The sequence below is a fragment of the Passer domesticus genome, chromosome Z (genome assembly GCF_036417665.1).
Source record: "Passer domesticus isolate bPasDom1 chromosome Z, bPasDom1.hap1, whole genome shotgun sequence".
NCBI classification, from domain to species: domain Eukaryota; kingdom Metazoa; phylum Chordata; class Aves; order Passeriformes; family Passeridae; genus Passer; species Passer domesticus.
Window position 1 is genome coordinate 21,119,952 of NC_087512.1, and position 20,545 is coordinate 21,140,496.

Genomic DNA, 20,545 nt, shown 5'->3' on the forward strand with positions numbered 1-20,545 from the left:
ACACCCTTACTCAGTAATCAAACCTGGAAATTCTGGCTGTTGTGACACAAATGCAGACATTGCCTTCCTTCTAAGAATGTGTTGCTTATAAGGTTGACAGACTCTGCCAAAATTTCTATAGGTGCCTCATGTCTCTGAAAGTACCCAAAAGACAATAGCTATTTGGCTCACCTCGAGTTTCATCTCTAGGACAGTGTTGTAGATATAGCTCGGTAGTGAGTAAAGCTATAGAAGTCCTATGCACTAGAACAAGAAAGTCCTTGTCCGTGTGATTTAACCAATGTGATTTAAGCAACATTTTGCCTTTCCCATGCAACAGGTGAAGCGGGAGATGTGAGAGGTGAGGATTGCCTCTATCCCAGACTTTTAGAGCCAGTATTCACAGCCTTTGCAGTTCTGTGGGGTTAAGAGCATCTGTATATGCTCTGTGTAAATTAGGGTCTGAAGAGCCCTGGTTTGTCAATTAAAAAAAAAAAAAATGAGGGCAGTGTGAGGGTGTCACAACAAAGATTGGAGAGATCTGGGTTTAAACTCCCAAGGTGCAGTCTGTCTGCTGCAGGAATACCTTTCACATTTGCATCTGTACTTGGCAGTAATTGTATTTTGAGCAGATCTCACTAAGGTGGGAGCTGGTGCCCTCAATTGTCAGTTGTCTTTACCGGGGGCATGCAGAGAATAAGCTCCCCATAGAAATCCTGTCAGTGAGAGGGGAAGGTAAGGACTTTGTCAGAGTTGAAATTACATGCTAGGACATGCATGTAATGGCATGTGATTACAAGCCTGTAGTGGCTTGACATTGTTTGAAGTCACGTATTTCTCCTTGCTCCTGTAGTGTCCTCCGGTGTTTGTGGAACAGTGTGCTTAGATGGCTTGACTTTTTGGCTTGTTTGGGTTTTTTTGTTGTGTGTGCCCCCGGTATCCCACCTTTTGCCTTTGGGTGGGCAGTTATGGCTCAGTCACAATTTGTAATGTTTACATTTGTAAGTTTACATCACATTTGTAAGTTTACATCACATTTTATCAAGAGCGTGAAATAAAAGCCGCTTGCTGTTCTGTTTGCTTTTTTATGCCTAGCACATTTACCTGTCAGCAATGTGGTGTGAAAATGATAGGAAACTTGATCCAAACCAAAACCTGCATTTTTCCTGCTCCTTCCATCTTTGGGTATTTAAGGGGTTTAGGGAGAAGCAGAGGGTTATACCATTTATTTTGGTGACTGTATCTCTTTGTTTTAGCGTAACTAATTTGTAACTAGCTTAAACTGCGAATTTGAGTTTTGTACAGTAAGGATTGATTAGAAATATTTTGTTGAAATTTTATTTATTTTCTTTCTTTTTTTTAATAGAAATTAATACAAGTAAGACTAGTGACTTACTAGAAGAAAACAGAAACTGTTAGGAGGAATTTTTAAAAAGCAGAAGCAATAGACAGCGTTTGTTGCATCTCTGCCATTTGTATTTGCTACACATTTATTAGACTTTTTTCCAGTTAATTTTTTGCTACCTAAATCATACAGAATATACCACTTCATTAAATATTTTACAGTTATTTATAAACATTTTTTTTAGTTGAGCCATCTTCACGGAGATTATTATTTTTTAATTCAGTTTTGCTGTTTGGCTTGTGATGCCCTCATCCAATGATCTTTACATGGGATCAAAGAGCAACTACGTAAATTCATTGAAGACTATATCTTGAGGGCTGTTAAATTCCCTGCCTCTTAATAGAAAATCCTTGAACCAGAGTTTTCTGGATGATAAGCCAGCCTTATGTAGAAATTTAGACCTGGATATCTGCTGTGGTTTTGACAGAGGAAGAGCATTGGGTTAAATAAATTTTTGTTCTGACCCACTAAGCTTAGTTTGAATTTTCTTGATGTTTTTTTTTCAGCAGTAGCTCAAACAGTAGCTGCTCCAGTTTTTACATGGAAGTACAAACCTTTTCAAGAATGAGAAACATTATTAAAAAAGAAGCAAATATTTCACTTTGATTTTGTTGTTGTTCTTTGTTGTTATCTTTAGAACTGCCAGCTAATTGTTTTGAAATAAGAAGCTGAAAAAAGTCACCTGTTTTTTTGTGCTGGCATTTTACTAACTTAAATAAGTATGTCTTCTAATGAGAAGTGTTCTAGATGGAGTATGTAAATTTCCAGTGGAAGCCAAAGCCTTCAGGTTTCTCCTCCTCCTTCTTAACCATGTTATCCTGGAGGTGGTACCACTGTTGCTGATGGGCTCAGCCTTGGCCCAGTGGCAGGTGTGTTGGGAGCCATCTGGCACTGCCTCTGCCAGACATGTGGGAAGCTTCTTGCAGCTTTTCACAGAAGGCACCCCTCTAGTAATGCCCCCCTTCTGCTCCCTTGTGCACAGCTGGTTAAGGCAGAAAGATTGGGAGGTTTTCACATGGGAAGTATAGAGCAGAGATGGCATTACCTGTTCAATTATTGCTGTAAGGAGAGATGTGATTTTGTGTTTCATGGGTTTAAATATAGACTTCCTTTAACCTTAGGACCTTCAAATTTTAGTCAGCTTTTGTAGAGGATAGTTGGAGATCTGGAGATGAAGAACTTCTTTCTTAGGGGTGTAAATATTTTTTTCAATTGTGCAGTGCTATTACTGGTATAAAAGTTCTCCAGTATTGTGGCTAGTTTTGTTGTTAAGGTGATTTTTCTAAAAAAATCGAAATTTTGAAACCTGTGTGAGAATAAATTTCATATATCCCACTTTCTTACTATTATTATAACAATTTTAATCTTGATATTTTTCCTGAAAGTGGAAAAATAAACCATTTTTCCCATTAAACAAAAACAAATCACAGAGTCATAACAATTGGAAAAAGACCTCCAAGATTGAGTCCAGCCTTTGACGCATCATTACTTTGTCAGCTACACCACTGCACTAAGTGCCACATCCACTCTTTTCTTGACCACTTCCAGGGATGACAACAACTCCACAGCTTCTCTGGGCAGCCCATTCTGATGCTTAACAATCCTTTCCGTGAAGAAATTCCTCCTGATGCCCCACCTGAACCTCCTTCTCTCTCCTCTTGGAAGAGAAGCTGTTCTTTGTTTATTTAGAAAACTTAACTATATGAGTATTCAACTGTGTGTGTGTTACTAAAACTGTCTGTTTTTTTATAAGCAGAAAACAGACTTCATAGTTTCATTCATATATGCCTTTTTCTTTTGTAACATTGTTTCTGTCGTCATTATAAATGTAATTTCTGTCATCTGGAGAGCTGTGTTTTGTTTTGCCTTTGTAGAGTACAAGGGTGCAAAAGGATGTATATACACTGGAAATTTGGCAATATGCATTTGTAGTTCAGCTGGTTAGCATTTGTATGCTAAATAAGAAGGAAACCAAAGATATTGAGGAAAATTCTGTATCATGTAAGACTGTGAGACTTAATGCTTTCTTTTTTAATTAATATGAGTTGTTTGGATGAATCTGAATTATAGAATGTGACTATATGAATGTGTCATTTTCTCTCTTGAAGGAAAAGTAAAATGGAAAAATGTTATTAATCTCATTTTGCCTCTTTCAGACAACCCCATGGTTTGCTCTGCTTACAGCTGAGTAATTACCTCTAGTTGCAGTTTTGCTCTTAGCTGCTGTGCTTCACAAGAGAGGTAACTGTTTTACAATCAAAATATTTCCTGCAGTTTCCTGCAGATCTAGAAAATGTGCTTGTAATGATCTATTTAATGCTTGTTCCTTCTGCTGAGAGATTTCTCAAAGCAAATAGTTCTATCCCTGTACCTCATCTGCCTGTGAGTGGGTGTCATGCTATCTTTACACTGTGTAGTCTAATGAAAAATGAGTGTGGGGTATTTGGATAATAAGAATGGAAAATACCTGTCTGTATTTGCTCTCTTTTTCTCATTAAGTGTATTTTTCTCCCGTTTAAATATTTTCAGATTTTCATGGATCTCAACAGTGCTAGCACTGTTGTTTTGCAAGTCTTGACGCAAGCTACTAGCCAAGATACTGCAGTGTTGAAGCCAGCTGAGGAACAACTGAAGCAGTGGGAGACACAGCCAGGTTTTTATTCAGTCTTGTTGGTAAGATACAGTGGAAAATGCTGCTAAGTAAACTGAATGATTTTGAGTACTGGTCTCTAGAACATGGTAGAGCCATGACCTCTCGCTGAGAGAAGCCCTGAGTTGTCATGGTCCAGGCAGTAGAATCCTTATGCTGAAGAATATGGTAGGCATTGTCAAGACTGTATCTCAAAGTAAGCTCTTTTCCCAGGTGGAAAGTGGAATTCAGAAAGTGGAAATCCAGCCTCTAGCAGTATGAGTGGGCAGTAGTGCTAAATCTTTTATTTGCCTGTTGTGAATTGTGGATAGTAAAAGGCCGAGAGGGCCCTTCTCAAAGGACGGGCCTTTACTACCTCAAGAGGCAGGGGATCTTTCACATACCAAGGCAGTAAGGACCTTTTTTTTTTTTTGTGGAGATGATGCTTTATGAACATTTAAATAGAATTTCCCTCATGCTTTCTATTGCATTGTGTGATACCTCTCTGGTATGGCTTTACTTTTTGTAAGTGGAGGGAGACTCCCAGGGAGATTAACTGACCTGGCTGTTGTAGCTTTAAGGTCCTGGAATGCGGAAGGTGAATACTTCTGAAAGTGCTACAACCATTGGTGAAATGGATGCATTAATATGGTCAAAATGATGACAACACAGTCAAAAAGGAAATGAAACTGTTTCAGCAAAGACACTTGAAAGTTAATACTGTTGTTATTCTCCAATATCTACGCATATGTTTATAGTAGTCTTAAAAACACATGTAAAATGTTTTCTCTACAAACATCTGTCCTCAGTGCATGGATGGAATGACTCAGATTTGTAGGGTGACATGTTCTGTTCTCTGTAGACCCTCTGATTTGTTTGGAAAGTTGAAGGTGAGCCCGAGGATGTAGGGAAAACAATAGAAGAAGATACCTTGAGCTGTCCAATTTAATTTTATGCGCTGCTTTTGCAATAGTGTAGCTGTGGTGGTAAATGATCTTGATAGAAAACAGCAGGAATTGCCACTAGTGTTTTTTTTTCTCTGAATGTTTGCTTTGAGACCTTAAACCTCAGGGTGTAAGCGAGTTGAGCACTCACAGGTAACTGAAACAGATATGAGTTAATTTTAAATTTAAGGGCTAAAAATTCAGGTGTTTAGATGTTTGTCAAAGATGTATGTGCTGGTACATAGTATACAAATGCTGATAATTTTTTTAATGTGGTTAGGTGGATTTGTTGGGGCCACATCAGCCTTTAAGTGTAAGTGTATTGATATAGTGTATTGATTAGTCTTTAAGTGTATTGATATAGTCTTCCAGCCTAAATGAGTGAAGTATCTGCTTCTTTGTTTAACTTGATCAGATGGCCTGTTTGGGAGAGAAAATAGTTGGCATCTTCTTGGTGGAGCAGAAAAGGGTGCAGGGAAACAGGTTAATGTAAATGTAGAGTGGGTAAGACAGCTGATATCTGTGGGTTGTGGCAAGTAATATAATTACTTCCTGTGAGATACACTTGCTTCTGGGACAGTCAGAGTAGAAAACATCATAAAGAAGCATGAGACATGCATCCTTGATCCTGCCATTTTTAGTACCTAGTGGAGTTGCTATCATTACTTTTCTCTGTTTCTCTTTTGAGGGTATTACATATCTTTTGATTCAGAATTGGATGGTTTTGAAAAAAACCTCTGTGCAAGTTATATCAGTTTGTATATTGGCTTCATTCCTGTTCTGTCTATGACAGTATTACTGTGTTATATTAAATACTTCATGTTTTTGGAAGTTCATATGAAGATACAGAGTGTAACGAGAAGTTCTACTTGTTTCTGTGCAGATTCTTTGGTCTTTTTTTTCATTTTTTATCTAGGTCTGGTCTAGTTTAAAGGTTTTTTTTTATCTGTGGAAGCTTTGCTTCTGCTAAATATTTTAGCAAGGAGAGGAATAGTTGTTTGTAAGATGAATGGAAGTTTCAGTATGAGTAGCTTGGGTTTTCCATGTTTCATTTCTTTTGAAATGTTATTTTTTGCTATATGGAAGTGGTGTTTGAAGTTAGTTGTTAGTATTTTAATATGCTTAAATTGCATTTGGGAAAGGTCAAGTCTTTCAGAGATTCAGTCTGTCTTCCTAAATGAGCTTTGGGGAAGGAGAGCATATTACCTACAGATCATTTTCATGTTGTGTTGTATTTTTGGTGGGTTACCACCTTTCGGATATTTTTCTACAATTGCTAGTTTTGAAGTTGATATCATTGTTGGCATGTAAGTCTGTTTACTTAATAGTGATTGTTGGGGATTTTTTTTGGGTTGGCCACTACCTCTAGAAAGATGTTACTATTAATAAAAATAGATTTTGAGAGAAAGTTAGGTCTTGAATTCATAGTGAAAATGAGGTCCGAGGTTTCTACAGTGCTGAGTTATTTGAAAGGTTTGTTTATGCCTGTGTTTGCAGGCATGGTGCCCAAAAGTAGCAGTTACTTTTGACCGGAATCCCTACATTTTTCAGGTCCCTTCATACTGGACTTCTAAAAGCAATGAATAGAAGTGGTGCACTCTTTCTGCAGTGTCCTGTATAGTGAGAACAATGAGTTCACACATGCTTGCTCTCTAAAGGTGGGAGTAATGATGTCTCACCCCTTGAGAACGATCCATCTGAAGCAGTAGAAAACAGGAGGAGAGCTGCTGTTCAGAGTACTACCTGTGTTGAGATTCAATAGCCTAGCTTTATTTTAGTTTCTCTTGATTGGTTAATTTTACACTATTATCATACAAAATAACTCCTCTGTGTTTGTCTGTATGTACATACAGAAAAATAAAAGCATATATATATATAGATACATATATATGTATGTATCTACAGATATGTAACTTTTTATTGGTAGAAACTAATTTCCTAATTTCCTAAGCATAGTCGAATTTGAGAGTTGCAGACCTACCAGGTCACTGTTTTAGAAACAGTATTGGTAGACAGGATGGTTCTTGGCATATTAATAAGTAACATAATGAATAAATAACCTGAAGACTGGGTTTTGATGAGAATAAGGAATTAACCTGTATTCTGCAGTGGCACAAACTTCTGAGAGCTATGTTATCAAAGAATGTAAAAAATGTCTGATTATAGTAGTTACTGCCCTTATATTTCTTTCTCTGCCAGACAAGATTAACAATACATTTGCCTTTTATGTTTTTCTAAATAAATCAAAATTTGGACTAGTGATAAACATTTTTTTTAAACTCTAAAAATTTATGTTTAGTGTTTTCACTTCCCTGTCAAATGATGATTAAGGCTTTTTGTCTATGTACACCCATATCATGGTGGTGTGTATATTTCTACATATTGTATTAACGCATGCCTTGATATTTCTGTGTTGCTTGTGGTATCTTGAGCAGTTTTAAACTTTTTTTTAACAGAATATCTTTACAAATCATAGCCTGGATGTGAATGTAAGATGGTTAGCTGTGCTGTACTTTAAAAATGGAATTGATCGCTACTGGAGACGGGTCGCACCACAGTAAGTTTTGAGTTCTTCTGCTTAACCGTCTTAAAGTTAGCTTTGTTTTGGTTGCCAGGCTGGAAAAACAGCAGATCCTTAGTTGGTAGAAGTTAGTTTAGAATTTATGGTGAAACTGACAACATGCTTCAAACTTCACGACTTGCTGATAAAATATTTTGTCTTTTTTTGCTTCTTATGACTCTGTTCATGATTTACTTTTGAGAACTGAGTTAGAAGGCTGTTTCATAGGTAATAGGTTTTGAAGTGATGCAGTATGTGTTGCAACATTAACACCTGGATTTACAGATAGTGACAGAAGTGAAAGGTAGTCAGTGTCTTGGACAGTGAGAGTGACATTTCATTTTGTTTAAGCTGATTCGTATTGAATGTGTACATGGGAAGGAGGCAGCAGTTATCATGCTAAAAATTTCTGATCTTCCTTTTTCATTGTTTTGATATGTGGGTCCTGGTAATGCATAACAAAGAGTTCTCCAAAGAAGATGAGAAATATAAGCACTTTTCATGAGCACCATGTAATTTACTTAAAATTTACAAAAAGTGCCATTTTAGTATGCAACCTGTAGAATTATATACTTCCCAGTCTTTTGTGTGAAGTGCTTATTTTTCCTTTACAAACACGTGTGGTTTCACGAAGAGTTTCAGTTCCAGAACTTATAAAGGCTTGCAGGTGTTCAGTCTTAAATGCTAGTAACAGTGGAACTGTCACTGTCAGATGTAGGGTATTAGATGGAATTCTAGGTACGCTTTTTCTGGGTCACAAATCTAAGTTAGTATTATGATGCAAACTATGACTTTCTTTGTTCATTGTTTGAGATAGTTCAATTCTTTTGCCTTGCATTGTAAGCCTTTCCAAAGATCTGCTAAAGGAGTGAAAAATTATAAAATTCTGCATCCATAGAACATTTTAAGTAGTGTAGTACTCCTTCATTATGTCATAGAGCACTCGAGTATTTGTATGTGTGAATTAGTGTAGAATTGCAAAACATCTGCAAACATTTAGGTTCTTTTCTATGTAAAAGGAAAATACCACCTTTTTCATGAAAGATGGCATATATCTTTGACATTTCTGGTTAACAGATTCTGCTTCCAATACAGGTACTTTGCAAGAACTGTTGGAAGAAGTTAAACATTGTTTCAATTCCTTAATATTTTCAGCCACTAGTAGCATTTCTGTTAAAAAAGCATAGTTTATTTCTTTCAGAACTAAAGACTAGAATTTTACTGTTTGAGGTAAAAACTAAATAGAAATATTTTAATGTAGTTTTCCTATAGTTTTAAATTAAAAATTAATTTTTTGTTGGCTATTAAAGATTCTGTGAGTTAAATCTATATTAAATTTCCAGTGCAACCCTATTTTCCCCATTTCTAACTTTTCTGCCGCTAATTTAGTGCAATTAAATGATAAATTTAAAAAATTGTTGGTTGCTGTTAAGGATTCAATGGAGTAACGCATAATAAATTTTTATTCTGTGTCCAACTGTTTTTATTTCTTAATTTGTTAGATGTGACATTTTGTCAGCACTCACCTAGATCACATTTCTCTTAGAATATGTTGCAGTAATTTTGAGAAATCCTGATTTAAACTAAATTCTCACTTGATTATTTTGTGAACCAATATATTTTGAATACCATAATTTTTTGAAGGCTTCGTTGTAGATGCTGCATTTTTGTTGTCTTTGCAAAATTCTTGTCTTTTGTCTAGTGTCTCACTTCAGCAGCTGTCTGCTCTCCATCCTTAGTAGTACATCAAAGCATGTTTTGATGTACAGATCAGGCTTAAAACTGCATTTTCCAGTGAGAGTGATTTAGAAGATGAGCCTATGAACTTCCTCCCTCCTGCTTTTTCAGGCAGCGTTTCATATAGCTGTGGTGAAGAGCCTAGAGTTGCCATAGCCTCTTTTTAGGCACAATTTGGCCTCTTCCTTTGAAATCTGTTGTCAGCCTCCTGGTCTCACAGGATGATTTTGTATGTATTTTTTTTCCTTCAGAAATGGTTTGTCTTGATTTCAAGAGTTGAACATGTTTTTGATTTTACAGACAATTACTTTTATGTCCTGTCTCTTGTGGACTTTGTTCTCTTATTTGAGTACTGTGTTAGCAACATAGTAAAATGCTTTAACAATAACTTTTCAAATACATGTTTTCACATGTGTGATGACTTCTTATAAGCCAGAAATCCAAATGTGAAATATCAGGCATTTCTAAAAAAAGCTCCAATATAATTTTTAAAGTATTTGGGTGTACATTTCTCCATACCACAAACACAGAGAAAGATCGAAGTAATTTTGAACTTGCAAATTGTAAAAGACTACAGCATAGTAGATAGTATTTAGAAGTTCATGTGTAGATGAAGTTACTGTAATTTTTGGGCACATATAATTCGATGCTGAAGGGAAGTAACTGGCTGAGTGACATTCTTCCCAACTTCTCACCTGCCTGTAACTTTTATAGATGAAATTGTGGAATTGGCTTTCTTGCGAGGCGTTAAGGGAGGCTGAGGGCAGTGGTGTCTCCTTCAGGGGCTGAGGGTGTGCCTGTTCTCCGGCAGATGTCACTCTCGTGTTGTTTAAATGCTGAATTCCTCCACCCACCGTCCGGCAAGTCCTTAGAAACTCTTGTCACACAGCGCTGCTGTTTGACACTTGCATCGACATTGATTTCTCAGATCTTTTTTCATTACTGTTTTCCAGTTTTGCTTATCACAAGCTGGTGTCTTTAAGGCGTTGATTCTCATGAATCTATTTCTTTTCTTTCCTTTGTTTTGTCTGCAATGGCAAAAGCTTAATTACAGCGTTTTTATTTACAGTAAGTAATGAACTGAATTCTTGCTGCTCTTAGACTGTACATATGATGAGTTTAATATAATTATAATTATGAAAAACTGTTTAAAGCCAGGGATCTTGTGAGCCCAGAAACAAAGTAAATGCAGTAATATAGTAAAATGGGGTATTTTTTTTTTTACAAACCAAGTTTTAGGTGCTTTCTATTGTCTCTGAAAGTGAGGTATTATACAGTCTACATTTAATTGACAATAGATTTTTAAATTTTATTAATAAGAGCTTTTAGGTTTTAGAAACCACTTAGAGGATGCCTGCATGTGTGGAAATTATATACCGCATTTTCACATTATAAAAGAAAAAGCCCTCAAAAATTTATTTTCCTGGAACATCATCTCATGGCTTTAGATAAATAAGTTAAATAGTTACATGCAGAAAAGTTTTTACTGTTCCAGAAATCTCTGTAAATTTTAGCCAAAATATTTTTAGGGATAATTTAAATTTTTTGCGGAAAAAATCTTAAAGCCTATGTCTAGATTTAAAATACAAAAAGTAAAATTGTGGCTCCTGAATGCTGTAATTACCTTGGAAAATAAGACTTAGGGTACAGTTCTGAGTCACCAGGGAAACAATTAATTGCCCCCCTTTTGTACTGTACTTCAAATGGTAAGTCTTTGATCTAGGAAACAGTGAGTACTCCTGTTTTGTGCAGGGGTGAAGAGAAAGTGAAAACTAGAATATTTTTGCAAATGTTTGTTCTTATGGCAATTCCTGCCTCTATTTTTTTATTATTTTGAGATTAATATTTAGTATTTGTCTAGATTAGAGTAAAACCTATGCTGTAGGGAGCTTTAGATATAATTTTAAGCCTCAATATATAAAACTAGTTGGTTAATATCTGTGCCTGAGGTCAGACAAGAGGAAGTGGTTGTGTTGGGTTCTTAATTTCCAGCCCATTAGTCTTCACTGAGATGTCATGTTTGCATGCTTCTAAGTCATTGCAATTTAGGTGAAACTTTGATCTGAACAACTTTGCGTGATAACTTACAAGCGTTTTATGAAAAAGAAACAGCTTTCCTGGTGCTATCAGTAGATTAAAATTTATTGAGGTTTTTAGTTTAGTTTCATTTTGGTTTTCTTTTTCCCCAATAGTATAATCTATAAATACCAACAAAACCTTTTTTAGAGCAGTGTTTTGTTTTTCCTGCCTGGAAATTATAAGAAAATTGCATGAATGGTATAAAATCTGAAGTAATACAGGAGTGATATCATACTGTAACTTGACATCTTAAACTGATAGAGGTCACTTAAAATTAAGATACCATGATGATGCATTTGAATGAAAATTAACTTTTATCGCTTAGCATTTGCCCTGCTGACTGTTTTCCCCTGCACTTTTCCCCCCTCTTTATGGAGAATATATCAACGTACTTTTCACACAAAGCTATAATTTTCAAAGGATCTGTACTTTTAAGTGTAAGTATATTACTTTCTTATAGAAAAGGATTTATAATAGAAAAGACTGCTTTTACAAAAAGATCTGTCATCTGATACAGCGATTGCCTTATTCTGGATATTTTTTGGCCATTGTCCATTAGTATACTTGGGCAAATTCATGTTCAAGTCCTCAATTCTGTCAGTAATAACTATGTAACAGTTGTCTGTGAGCAATCCATTTGTATTTTGTACAGTCTTGCATTTTTTCATTATATATCTGTGTATCTCATTCTGTCGACTCTTTTGCCATTTATCTTTAAAAAGGTCACTTTAGGTCTCAGAATGTGAGACTAAAATGCTTTGTGAGTATTTTTTTGACTGCTCTCTCTCTTTTTAAAGATACTTGAGATAGAGGAAGAACAAAGGATGTTCTTTTATTGGTTTTGATAGTGTTTTTGATAGTTACAAATGAATTGATAGTAGCTTTATAATTGAAAATAAATAATATTTTAATAAATATATCCTGACAGTGCTCTTTCTGAAGAAGAAAAAAGTACATTGCGTGCTGGACTTATCACCAACTTTAATGAGCCAGTGAATCAGGTTAGTGGTAATTGTTTATTACTCTCCCAAGAAATGCTTGTATTGATTGATATCTTAGTCTCTTTCTTTACAAAGTTTTTAATTATAATAATGAAGTTGCAGTTTACATATTGCTTTGCAGACAGATCTTGAAGTGAGGTCTTTTACCATAGATCATAACTCAGTGAATTTTAGAACCACTTTGGCTGGAAACAGCATTTTGTTTCCTTTGCTGTTGCAGTGGCAGTTTGTTGTCTCTTGCTGTTTATGCAGCCATTTGGTGAAATGGTTCAGGGAATGGATGCAGCTGAAAAATAACCTTTCCCTGAGTAGTTTTAGTTTTTTTCAGCTGTGTCTGTTCTGTTACCTGACTCACAGTGTGGCCATGCAAGGAAGTGTGGCAGTGGCAGAGCAGGAATGAGCTGTTGAGATTGCTGCTGCATAAACCCACCTAAGCAGTATTGCTGTCACATGTCTAGTTACAGCATTTTAGTGAATTTAAATAAGCTTAATAAAGCTTCAGTGTGATAGTGTCTTTTCTTACATAAAGTGACTAATTATAAGCTGTGATTTTGATTAGAATAAGAATTTATTATTATATTGTGTACAGAACTAATGTTAGGGGCACAGAATATGCCCATACTAGATGAATCAATCTTACTTTTGATAACTTCTTCATCATGTAAGTATAAGATTCTGCAAGGAAGTATTTGCTAATATTTTGAGTCGGATCTTAAAAAACTTTGTCAAGGAAATACAGAAATTACAGGCATAAGGTTAAGATTGAAAAGAAAAGGCATTGTGAATAAACTTCTGTTCCGCAGACAGTTCAGTTTTAACTTCTTGGGATTTCTTGACAGGTTTAATGTAACTTCTAGGATTAGAGCATTTTATCAAAATTAGGGTAATTTATCTTTGTAGAAGCCCATTGTGAAATAACAATTTTGACTAGAGCTAAAAATTTTAATTGCAAAGGCAATTTAATAAAAAAGCATATAAAGTGTTATAAAACTTGTTCTGCAGGTGTAGTTTCAATGTAAACAATATGACAAATATTACTTGTTTCTGTATGTTAACTAAAAAGAACTATGAAGCATGTCAAGCTGAACCATAGTGTGTCATTTATGCTTACTACTAGGTAGAATATAATTTATCAAATATTTAATTTTGAAGTTCGTATGGTTTTTTTCACATATAAATAGGTAAATTAACTATGAAACTCTAATTTTAACTATATTGTTTACAAAACAAAACTTCTTATCAATACTTTTTTTCCGTATATTCATTAGTATTTCATCAGTTTGCCTGCTAAGATGATATCATAGCATTTTTCTTAGTAAAGAATGCTACTGCTGATGAACAGTTCTGGAGTTCTTTGACTATAGTTGCAGTTGAGATTGGAATCTTTTTAACTGACATTTTAAAGACTGGTGGCTTCATGTTCTGATTTGTGTGTCCTTATGATGTTTTTTGGGATGTAATTTTTTTAAGATGTGGAGGTTTTTGTTTGTTTTTATCACAGCAGTCTAAATAATTGCTCAAACTATTATGTGCAATAGAGAAATATATTTATAGAGTTCATATCTCTTTCTTTCCGTTTGCTCCCCAATCTGTCTTGTAGGTATCCTGAGGTGTCCTTTCTGAGGAATCTTTCGTTTAGTTCCAGCCTTCTTGATATGTCTGAGTTTTGATATCCTGTGTTCCTGATAACTGCACTTTTCCAGTCTCAGACAGTTCATAACACAGTTGCTATCTGCCTATGCTTTTTGCATCACTGAAGGCAAAAAAAAATATGACTCTTGTATAGAAAGAAAAACAACATGAAAAAGTGAAAATAGGCGTAGTATGGAGATGTGATGATACAACTTGACTTCCAGGGGAGGTGTAAAACAAAAAGAGAACATACCATCTGCTAAAAGTGTAATTTCCATGCCCTATGAAGATATTTAGCATATGGAGGGAATGTGGAACAAAGTACTTCTTCAAATGTATGACAGCAAATTCTTTTTCTTTCTCCCCATTTAAAATGCCAGTGCTCAAGATAAAAGTATTTTTGGTCTTCCTGGGATGTTGCTTCTTGTATCGCCTAGGGAGAAGAATTTATTTGCTCTGCATTACGTCAGTTGACATAATTTGGTATTGTAATAAGTAGGACTCCCAACTCTCCCTTGTGAACCTTGACATAATTTTCCTGAAACAATTCTTCTCACTAAGCAGCATGGTAGGAATAAATATTGTGGAAAACTTGGTGGGGTCGTCAGACTCCAGATGAAACAGCTCAGGCACCAGTAAAGAAGGGCATTGCTCTATCCTTCTTAGGCCTGTAAATTGCTTGGGTTCCTTCTGGTTGCCTAAGAAGGTTCCAGGCTGGAAGTGTGGTTGTTGTAGTGTGCTGAGGCAGAGAGTACCTGCTTCACTGATCCTGTCAGGACCTTTTCAGTTTGAATGGGATAAGAACAGAAAACAAAAATAAAATTTTTGGATATCTGAGGTAGGGTTTTGAGTAGCTATTGGATTTTACCATATTACTGAATGGGCCTGCCTTGGTCTGTTTGGTCCCAGCTGCTGACCAAACAGCAGCACCTGTGGTGTTTTCTCCCCAGAGCTGCTATTCAGTACCTGTGGTCAAGCTGGGCACGTGGAGACAAGTCCAGGCACGTCCTGAGCTCCAGAGCTTGTGGGCTGGAGCTTGCTACTGAGGGGGTCACTCCTCAGGCCTTCCTGAGCTGGAGAAACCTTTAAGACAATGGTGAAGGAAGAAGTGGGTCCTGATGGAGAGCTTTTAATCCACAGTTTTTATTTAGAGCTGCATGGCCTCTGAATCCTGCAACAACTCTGACAGAACCCCTGACTGTGTGGTGTGCTTGCCCATTTACCAGGGGAGAGGGGCAGGGGAGGGAACACAGAGACCACCAACCAGGCACAGGGGGAGGGGGTCTCAGGTGAGAGGGACACCTGGATGGGCCAATGGCCCCCCAGGGGGTGGAGAGCATCCTTTGAACCTGTCAATTGCTTGAGGCTCCCCCTTGGAATTTCTGTGTTGATAGACAATGCCCAGCAGGGGTCAAGGGTGGGGAAAAGGAGAGGTGGTGATTGACACACCCCCGGTGGAAGGAAACTTCAGGGGAAGAACTGGGGAAACTGAGGCACACCATTACAACACACAAGCAGCCATGCAAAATATGCTAAGGAATGTTTAGGGCAAGGGAGTTGCACAGCAGGCAAGTGTGGAGTAGACAGAAAGAGGGCATAAGAAGGGCCAGTCATGTGTAAACCATGGGTAGTCTGTACCTGTGTCTGAACAAACCCTGTGCCTGATGACCATTGCCTGTCCTGTGTTCTGACTGCATCCCTTACCTGTCTTGCTGGGTAATCTCACTCTGTTCCTTGGACCATACATGCATGATGAACAGGTTCCAGCTGCTGGCAAGACTGGTGCCAGTGGAATTTGGGCCTAGCAACCAAAGTCAGATGGTATAAGTGATGCAGGTGCTCCTGGCCTGTGGTTCTGAAGATCTGGAGCAAGAGAGTGTCTCAGTTCCAGTTACTGGGATGGGGCTTAGGCTTACACATCTGTGTTCCTGGGGCTAGGAATGGGTCTATCTGGAAGTCAGGTAGAGCAGAATTATGGATAGTATGTATTCAGCAGTGTGTGTTCATAGAAAGTGATAGAAATAATCACTCATGTAGAAGTGGTTCCCAGATATTTATTTCTTCATTTTTGTGATTTCTGGACTAAATACATTTACTGGTCTTCATGTAAAATTTAAGCAAGGTATTAAGTTGAGTATTTTATGTAATACTTGCTACAAATAAACTTTTTCTCCACATTTATTTTCATTTGCAAACTTAAAAACAGCTTGAGAAAAAGCACACAAAAATCTATCAATCCATTCCAGTCTTTTTTTTTGTTGTTGTTGTTCAGGTTTTATTTGGCTGTGGATCTCATCATTATTCATTTCCTAAATGCGCTTTGACTTAGTGGTGTCTGTGGTTTTTTTTTTTTGCAGATAGCAACTCAGATCTCTGTACTGATTGCTAAAGTTGCCAGAGTGGACTGCCCAAGGCAATGGCCAGAGCTTATACCCACTCTTGTAGAATCTGTGAAAGTGCAGGATGATCTTCAACAACACAGGGCGCTACTTACGTTCTACCATGTTACCAAGACCCTGGCATCCAAACGGCTTGCTGCGGATAGGAAGCTTTTCTATGATGTGAGTAATGGGATGCAGTATTGTAGAGCATGCAAACTGTGTATTGTACATGCTAGCTTCTTCCTGAGTCTAGCTGGCTGGATGTTAATAGCATATCTGTGGACTTAAGTATCTGCCCTTGGAACAGAAGTGCTCTTATGTTGTGGTATCTGTGCACTGTGGAATAACTGGAAGTCAGTTTGAGATCTTTATTAATTTTGCATACAGCTTGACCATTATCTTAATTTGTGTAAAGATGCTGAGCTTCATCTATAGAACGGTATCTGCATATCGGCCTTATGATGTACAAGATCTTACTTCTCTGGGAACTTATTGAGTTTTTTTGGAAGTGTGTTCTAAATTTTTAAGTCAATATAGTCTTTAAGAAATATTGGTGTTTAGACTTTTATGCTACCACGTTTTAGTTTTTATCATCACCAGGAAGGTGTTTGAGATTTTTCCAGGCTGTCTCTTCAGGTTAATTATAAGGCAAGATGTGAATGCAAATGCCAAATCTTGTCTCATTCATTGCATTCTCCGTTGTAAAGATCCAGTGATTAGAACACAGATGTAATTTTGGCTGTAGGCCATGCATCTCCAAACCCATCTGGAGATGGGTAACGATGAAGTACACTTAACTGAATTTAGTAATTTTTCCCAAACATCTTACTCTGGAATTTTTGAAATTTTAGTTAATTCCTTCATTTTAAAGGAAAGAGCGAGCACTGAAAATGAAGATTTATGGATGTTTACCTACTTATCTATGTAGAAATTTCTGTCTGTGTAATCAATAAGATGAAATTTTAACCATCAGGAGCATGAGACATTGCAGACTGATGTGTAAATAGGACCTTTACTAATCTTTACTCAGTCAAAGGAACTAAATAAACAGGTCATGTGCTTTTGACTCCATTGATATAAGGTGTATCAGACTAAATGCAGATTTATGTAATTATGAAGCCATCCATTGCTACCATAACTGAGTGAGAAAACCTTCATCTTCTGCTTGCAATTCAGAAATCTTTATCAGTTAAGCACTGTGTGTGAACTGTAATGTGAATTAAGTTTGAGATTTGTTCAATTCTACCTGATTAGAAACTATTTGTCATTCTGTGTTTTAAAAAAAAAGGAGGGAAAAAGTCAGTATGTGCAGTAAAGTTAGTTTTGGAGTAGGTATTGTTCAATACCATTGCACCTGTAACTGCTAAGTGTGTCCCAGAAGTAAGCTGATTCAGACATTAATTTAACTGTAATATGGACAGCTTGTCTTTGCGGGAGAAGAGGTGATGAGGAAAGCTGATAATTTTTTGAAGTGTCATACCATATTATGCACCAGCAACTGTATTTACTGAAAATCAGGTAAGAAAGGAGCCCTAAATAGTTTTTTTTTTTCTTAAGGTGTGAGTCATAGACCCAAGTAGTCAGGGATACTAGTGAGACTATCATAACATCTTCAAATAAAGGCAAAGTATTTTTCTAGAAAAGTCTTAAGATTAGTACAGCTCATTAAAAAGAAGCAAATTAAACACGGTGGTCCGTGATACATACAAGAAGCTGGATTAAATATTTTAATAGTCTAAACCAGCCTTTAAAATTTGGGTATTTATTATGGTATAGCAAAAATCAGGAAAAAAGTATATTCTTCGTATTCCTTTTGCAGCTTACATCAAGTATTTATAGCTTTGCATGTTCCTTGTGGAATCACCATACAGATACATTCCTACAACAGATTTGTACAGGGGATGAAGGTGCAGCTGCAAATTCACTAGAAAGGACCTTGTTGTCGTTGAAAGGTAATAATATAGAATGATGTTAAGTGTAAGGAATCAAATAACTTTCTTCTCGGGGAATGTGTAGAAATTCTTTGGTAAATAGTTCCCATTCTCTAACAAAGCCATTCCCGTTGGGAATAACTGTATTTTTGGTTTGTTTTACCTTTAGCAAGGCAGAAGGATGATTGCTCATGCAGAAGGGGGAGAGAGTGGTCTTGTTTCTCGGTATGTGAGAAACTGCACTCCACTGTTCATGTTGTAAGAACTCAATGTCTAGGAGGTTGGAAGGTGGGTGGCATAACAGGATGATTTCTTATATGTGTTGAAATTTAGGCTTGCATGTCTTTAGTATTTAATTGAGGAAGCTGAGCTACAAGTTTAATTCCATTACGTTCACTCTGTGTCCAATGAAAAGCTGGGCTGAGCAGTTAGTTTGTCTTAGGTTGATGCTCGAAGGCTTATGAGTGGAGTAAATTCATATTCTGACTACTTTGCTGCTTTTAACAACTGAGATTTTTGTATGCAATTCTTGCAATGTAAATAATACCTGTCCTGATTTGTTTCCAAAGATACAACATGCAGCTTTTGCTGGGTTACAGTCAGTGATAAACCTGAGAATTTAGAAGTGGCTTATGAGCCTTACCTGACTGTACTTGGCCCTTTTCCTACTACTGCAGGATCTTTCAGGAGTTGAATACTTAAGAGTTTTTCAGAATTCTTCCTGATGGAGTAATTCTTAAAAGTTCTCTTCATTATTTCACACAAGATATATTTTAAAGTACTTTCAGCAAGGTGAATGTTAGGTATGGATGAGGCATCTGGAACCTAAAATTATGTGTACTTTTTAAAGTGTTGAGTTGAAAGAAGGACACGGCAAGTGGAACTGTAATTGTGTTCTGAAATTTGTTGAAACAAGAGCTAATAAATAGCTAATTTTTTAGCTATTTTATGAGTAATTTCTTTTTCTAGTGCTTCGGAAACTAACGGTCCATGGCTTTGTAGAACCTCATTGGAATGCAGAGGTGATGGTAAGTGTGTTTCTAGTTCTAGATTAGAAAACTTTTCTGATGATTTCAGGTGTCATCAGAGCTGTGTTTGAAAATCACTGAAAGGCACACATTTGTATTACAGAAAGGAAGATCAAGCAACATTCTCTCAAAGTTGTCCTCCTGTCACCCAAGGGTTCTGAAATCCTAGAGAGATTCTAAAATCTGTGACATTAATGGCACCATATTTAAAAAAAGACATATTTTCCAATTTACACACCACATGATGGTCACACTTGTTGCTTACTGAAACATGTCTTACATGTGCTCTCCTCTCCCCAGTTAAAGCCATTTCGTTAAGTGATGAGTTTGATGCCATGCTTGTCCTATCCCATTTGTTTGATTGAGGTAAAAGCCTGTGGTCTGCAGCCCATGGAGAGTGTAGGGTCACACAAAGAAACCCAAGCACATTCCTTAATCTCCAGTGCTGCCTGTTTGGTGGAGGAATTGAGTGCCTACTGCCTACTGTAGGAGGTTGAGAACAGGGTAGACCTAGATAAGCATCTTTTAAAGGACAAGGTAGCTACTATCCTTCTGTTCTAGAGTTTCTGTGCTGTTGAGTGTTACTGATAAGGTCCGTTTGTATCATCTGTGCAGTCTGCTTGCTGTGTGATTGTCTAATTGTTAATTTCTTGAAGAAATTGTTTGTTCAAAATAATCAAAGAGTTCAGTTCAAAGTTATGAGGTCATGTCTGAGCTGGTAACACATATGAACTAAGTTTAGTCTGACATACCTTTGTTCTCATAATACGGTGCAGAATAAGCTTCATCTTTCAGAGACATGTTTGTTTTTCAGGGTTTTCTACATGCTGTATTTGAACGGCTGAAACAGTTTCTGGAGTGTAGTAAGTATCTGAGTATTTTTCTTTATATTCATTGTTAAACGTTAGAAGCTGAATGAAAATATACAGGCTAATGCATAATCAGTGATCATTTAGGTGCAAGGTATTTTTGTGTAAGTTGACACTGTTTCTTTAAATGCTGCTGAAACTATTGAAGAATTCAGTAAAAGTGTCTTTCTGTATCAAAGGACTAAAATCACATCAAAATTGTATTTGGTATCATATTTCAACAACACTTTTTATGGAAATAGATGTCCACATTGAATAGGAAGAATTTTTTAAAATAAGTTGTATGTAATTTTGATATTTTGGTGAAGTTCCTGGGTTCAGGAGCTTGTACTTTGGTAAGAGGGCTGACTGGGGCTTTGAGCCTCATTTT

The 20,545-nt window shown here is 36.6% G+C and overlaps 1 protein-coding gene across 3 annotated transcripts in view; it reads left to right on the forward strand.

Annotated features, from left to right (window-relative positions):
- Positions 1-20,545, forward strand: part of IPO11 (importin 11) — an 82,072-nt gene that overhangs the window by 3,618 nt on the left and 57,909 nt on the right. For all 3 annotated transcript variants that reach the window (XM_064404431.1, XM_064404429.1, XM_064404430.1), the window contains exons 3-10: positions 3,541-3,625; positions 3,914-4,057; positions 7,414-7,514; positions 12,262-12,334; positions 16,324-16,527; positions 18,167-18,299; positions 19,248-19,306; positions 20,121-20,169. In XM_064404431.1, the coding sequence (XP_064260501.1) occupies positions 3,920-4,057; positions 7,414-7,514; positions 12,262-12,334; positions 16,324-16,527; positions 18,167-18,299; positions 19,248-19,306; positions 20,121-20,169 (757 nt within the window). In that variant the 5' untranslated portion in view covers positions 3,541-3,625; positions 3,914-3,919. The remainder of the gene's footprint in view (positions 1-3,540; positions 3,626-3,913; positions 4,058-7,413; positions 7,515-12,261; positions 12,335-16,323; positions 16,528-18,166; positions 18,300-19,247; positions 19,307-20,120; positions 20,170-20,545) is intronic.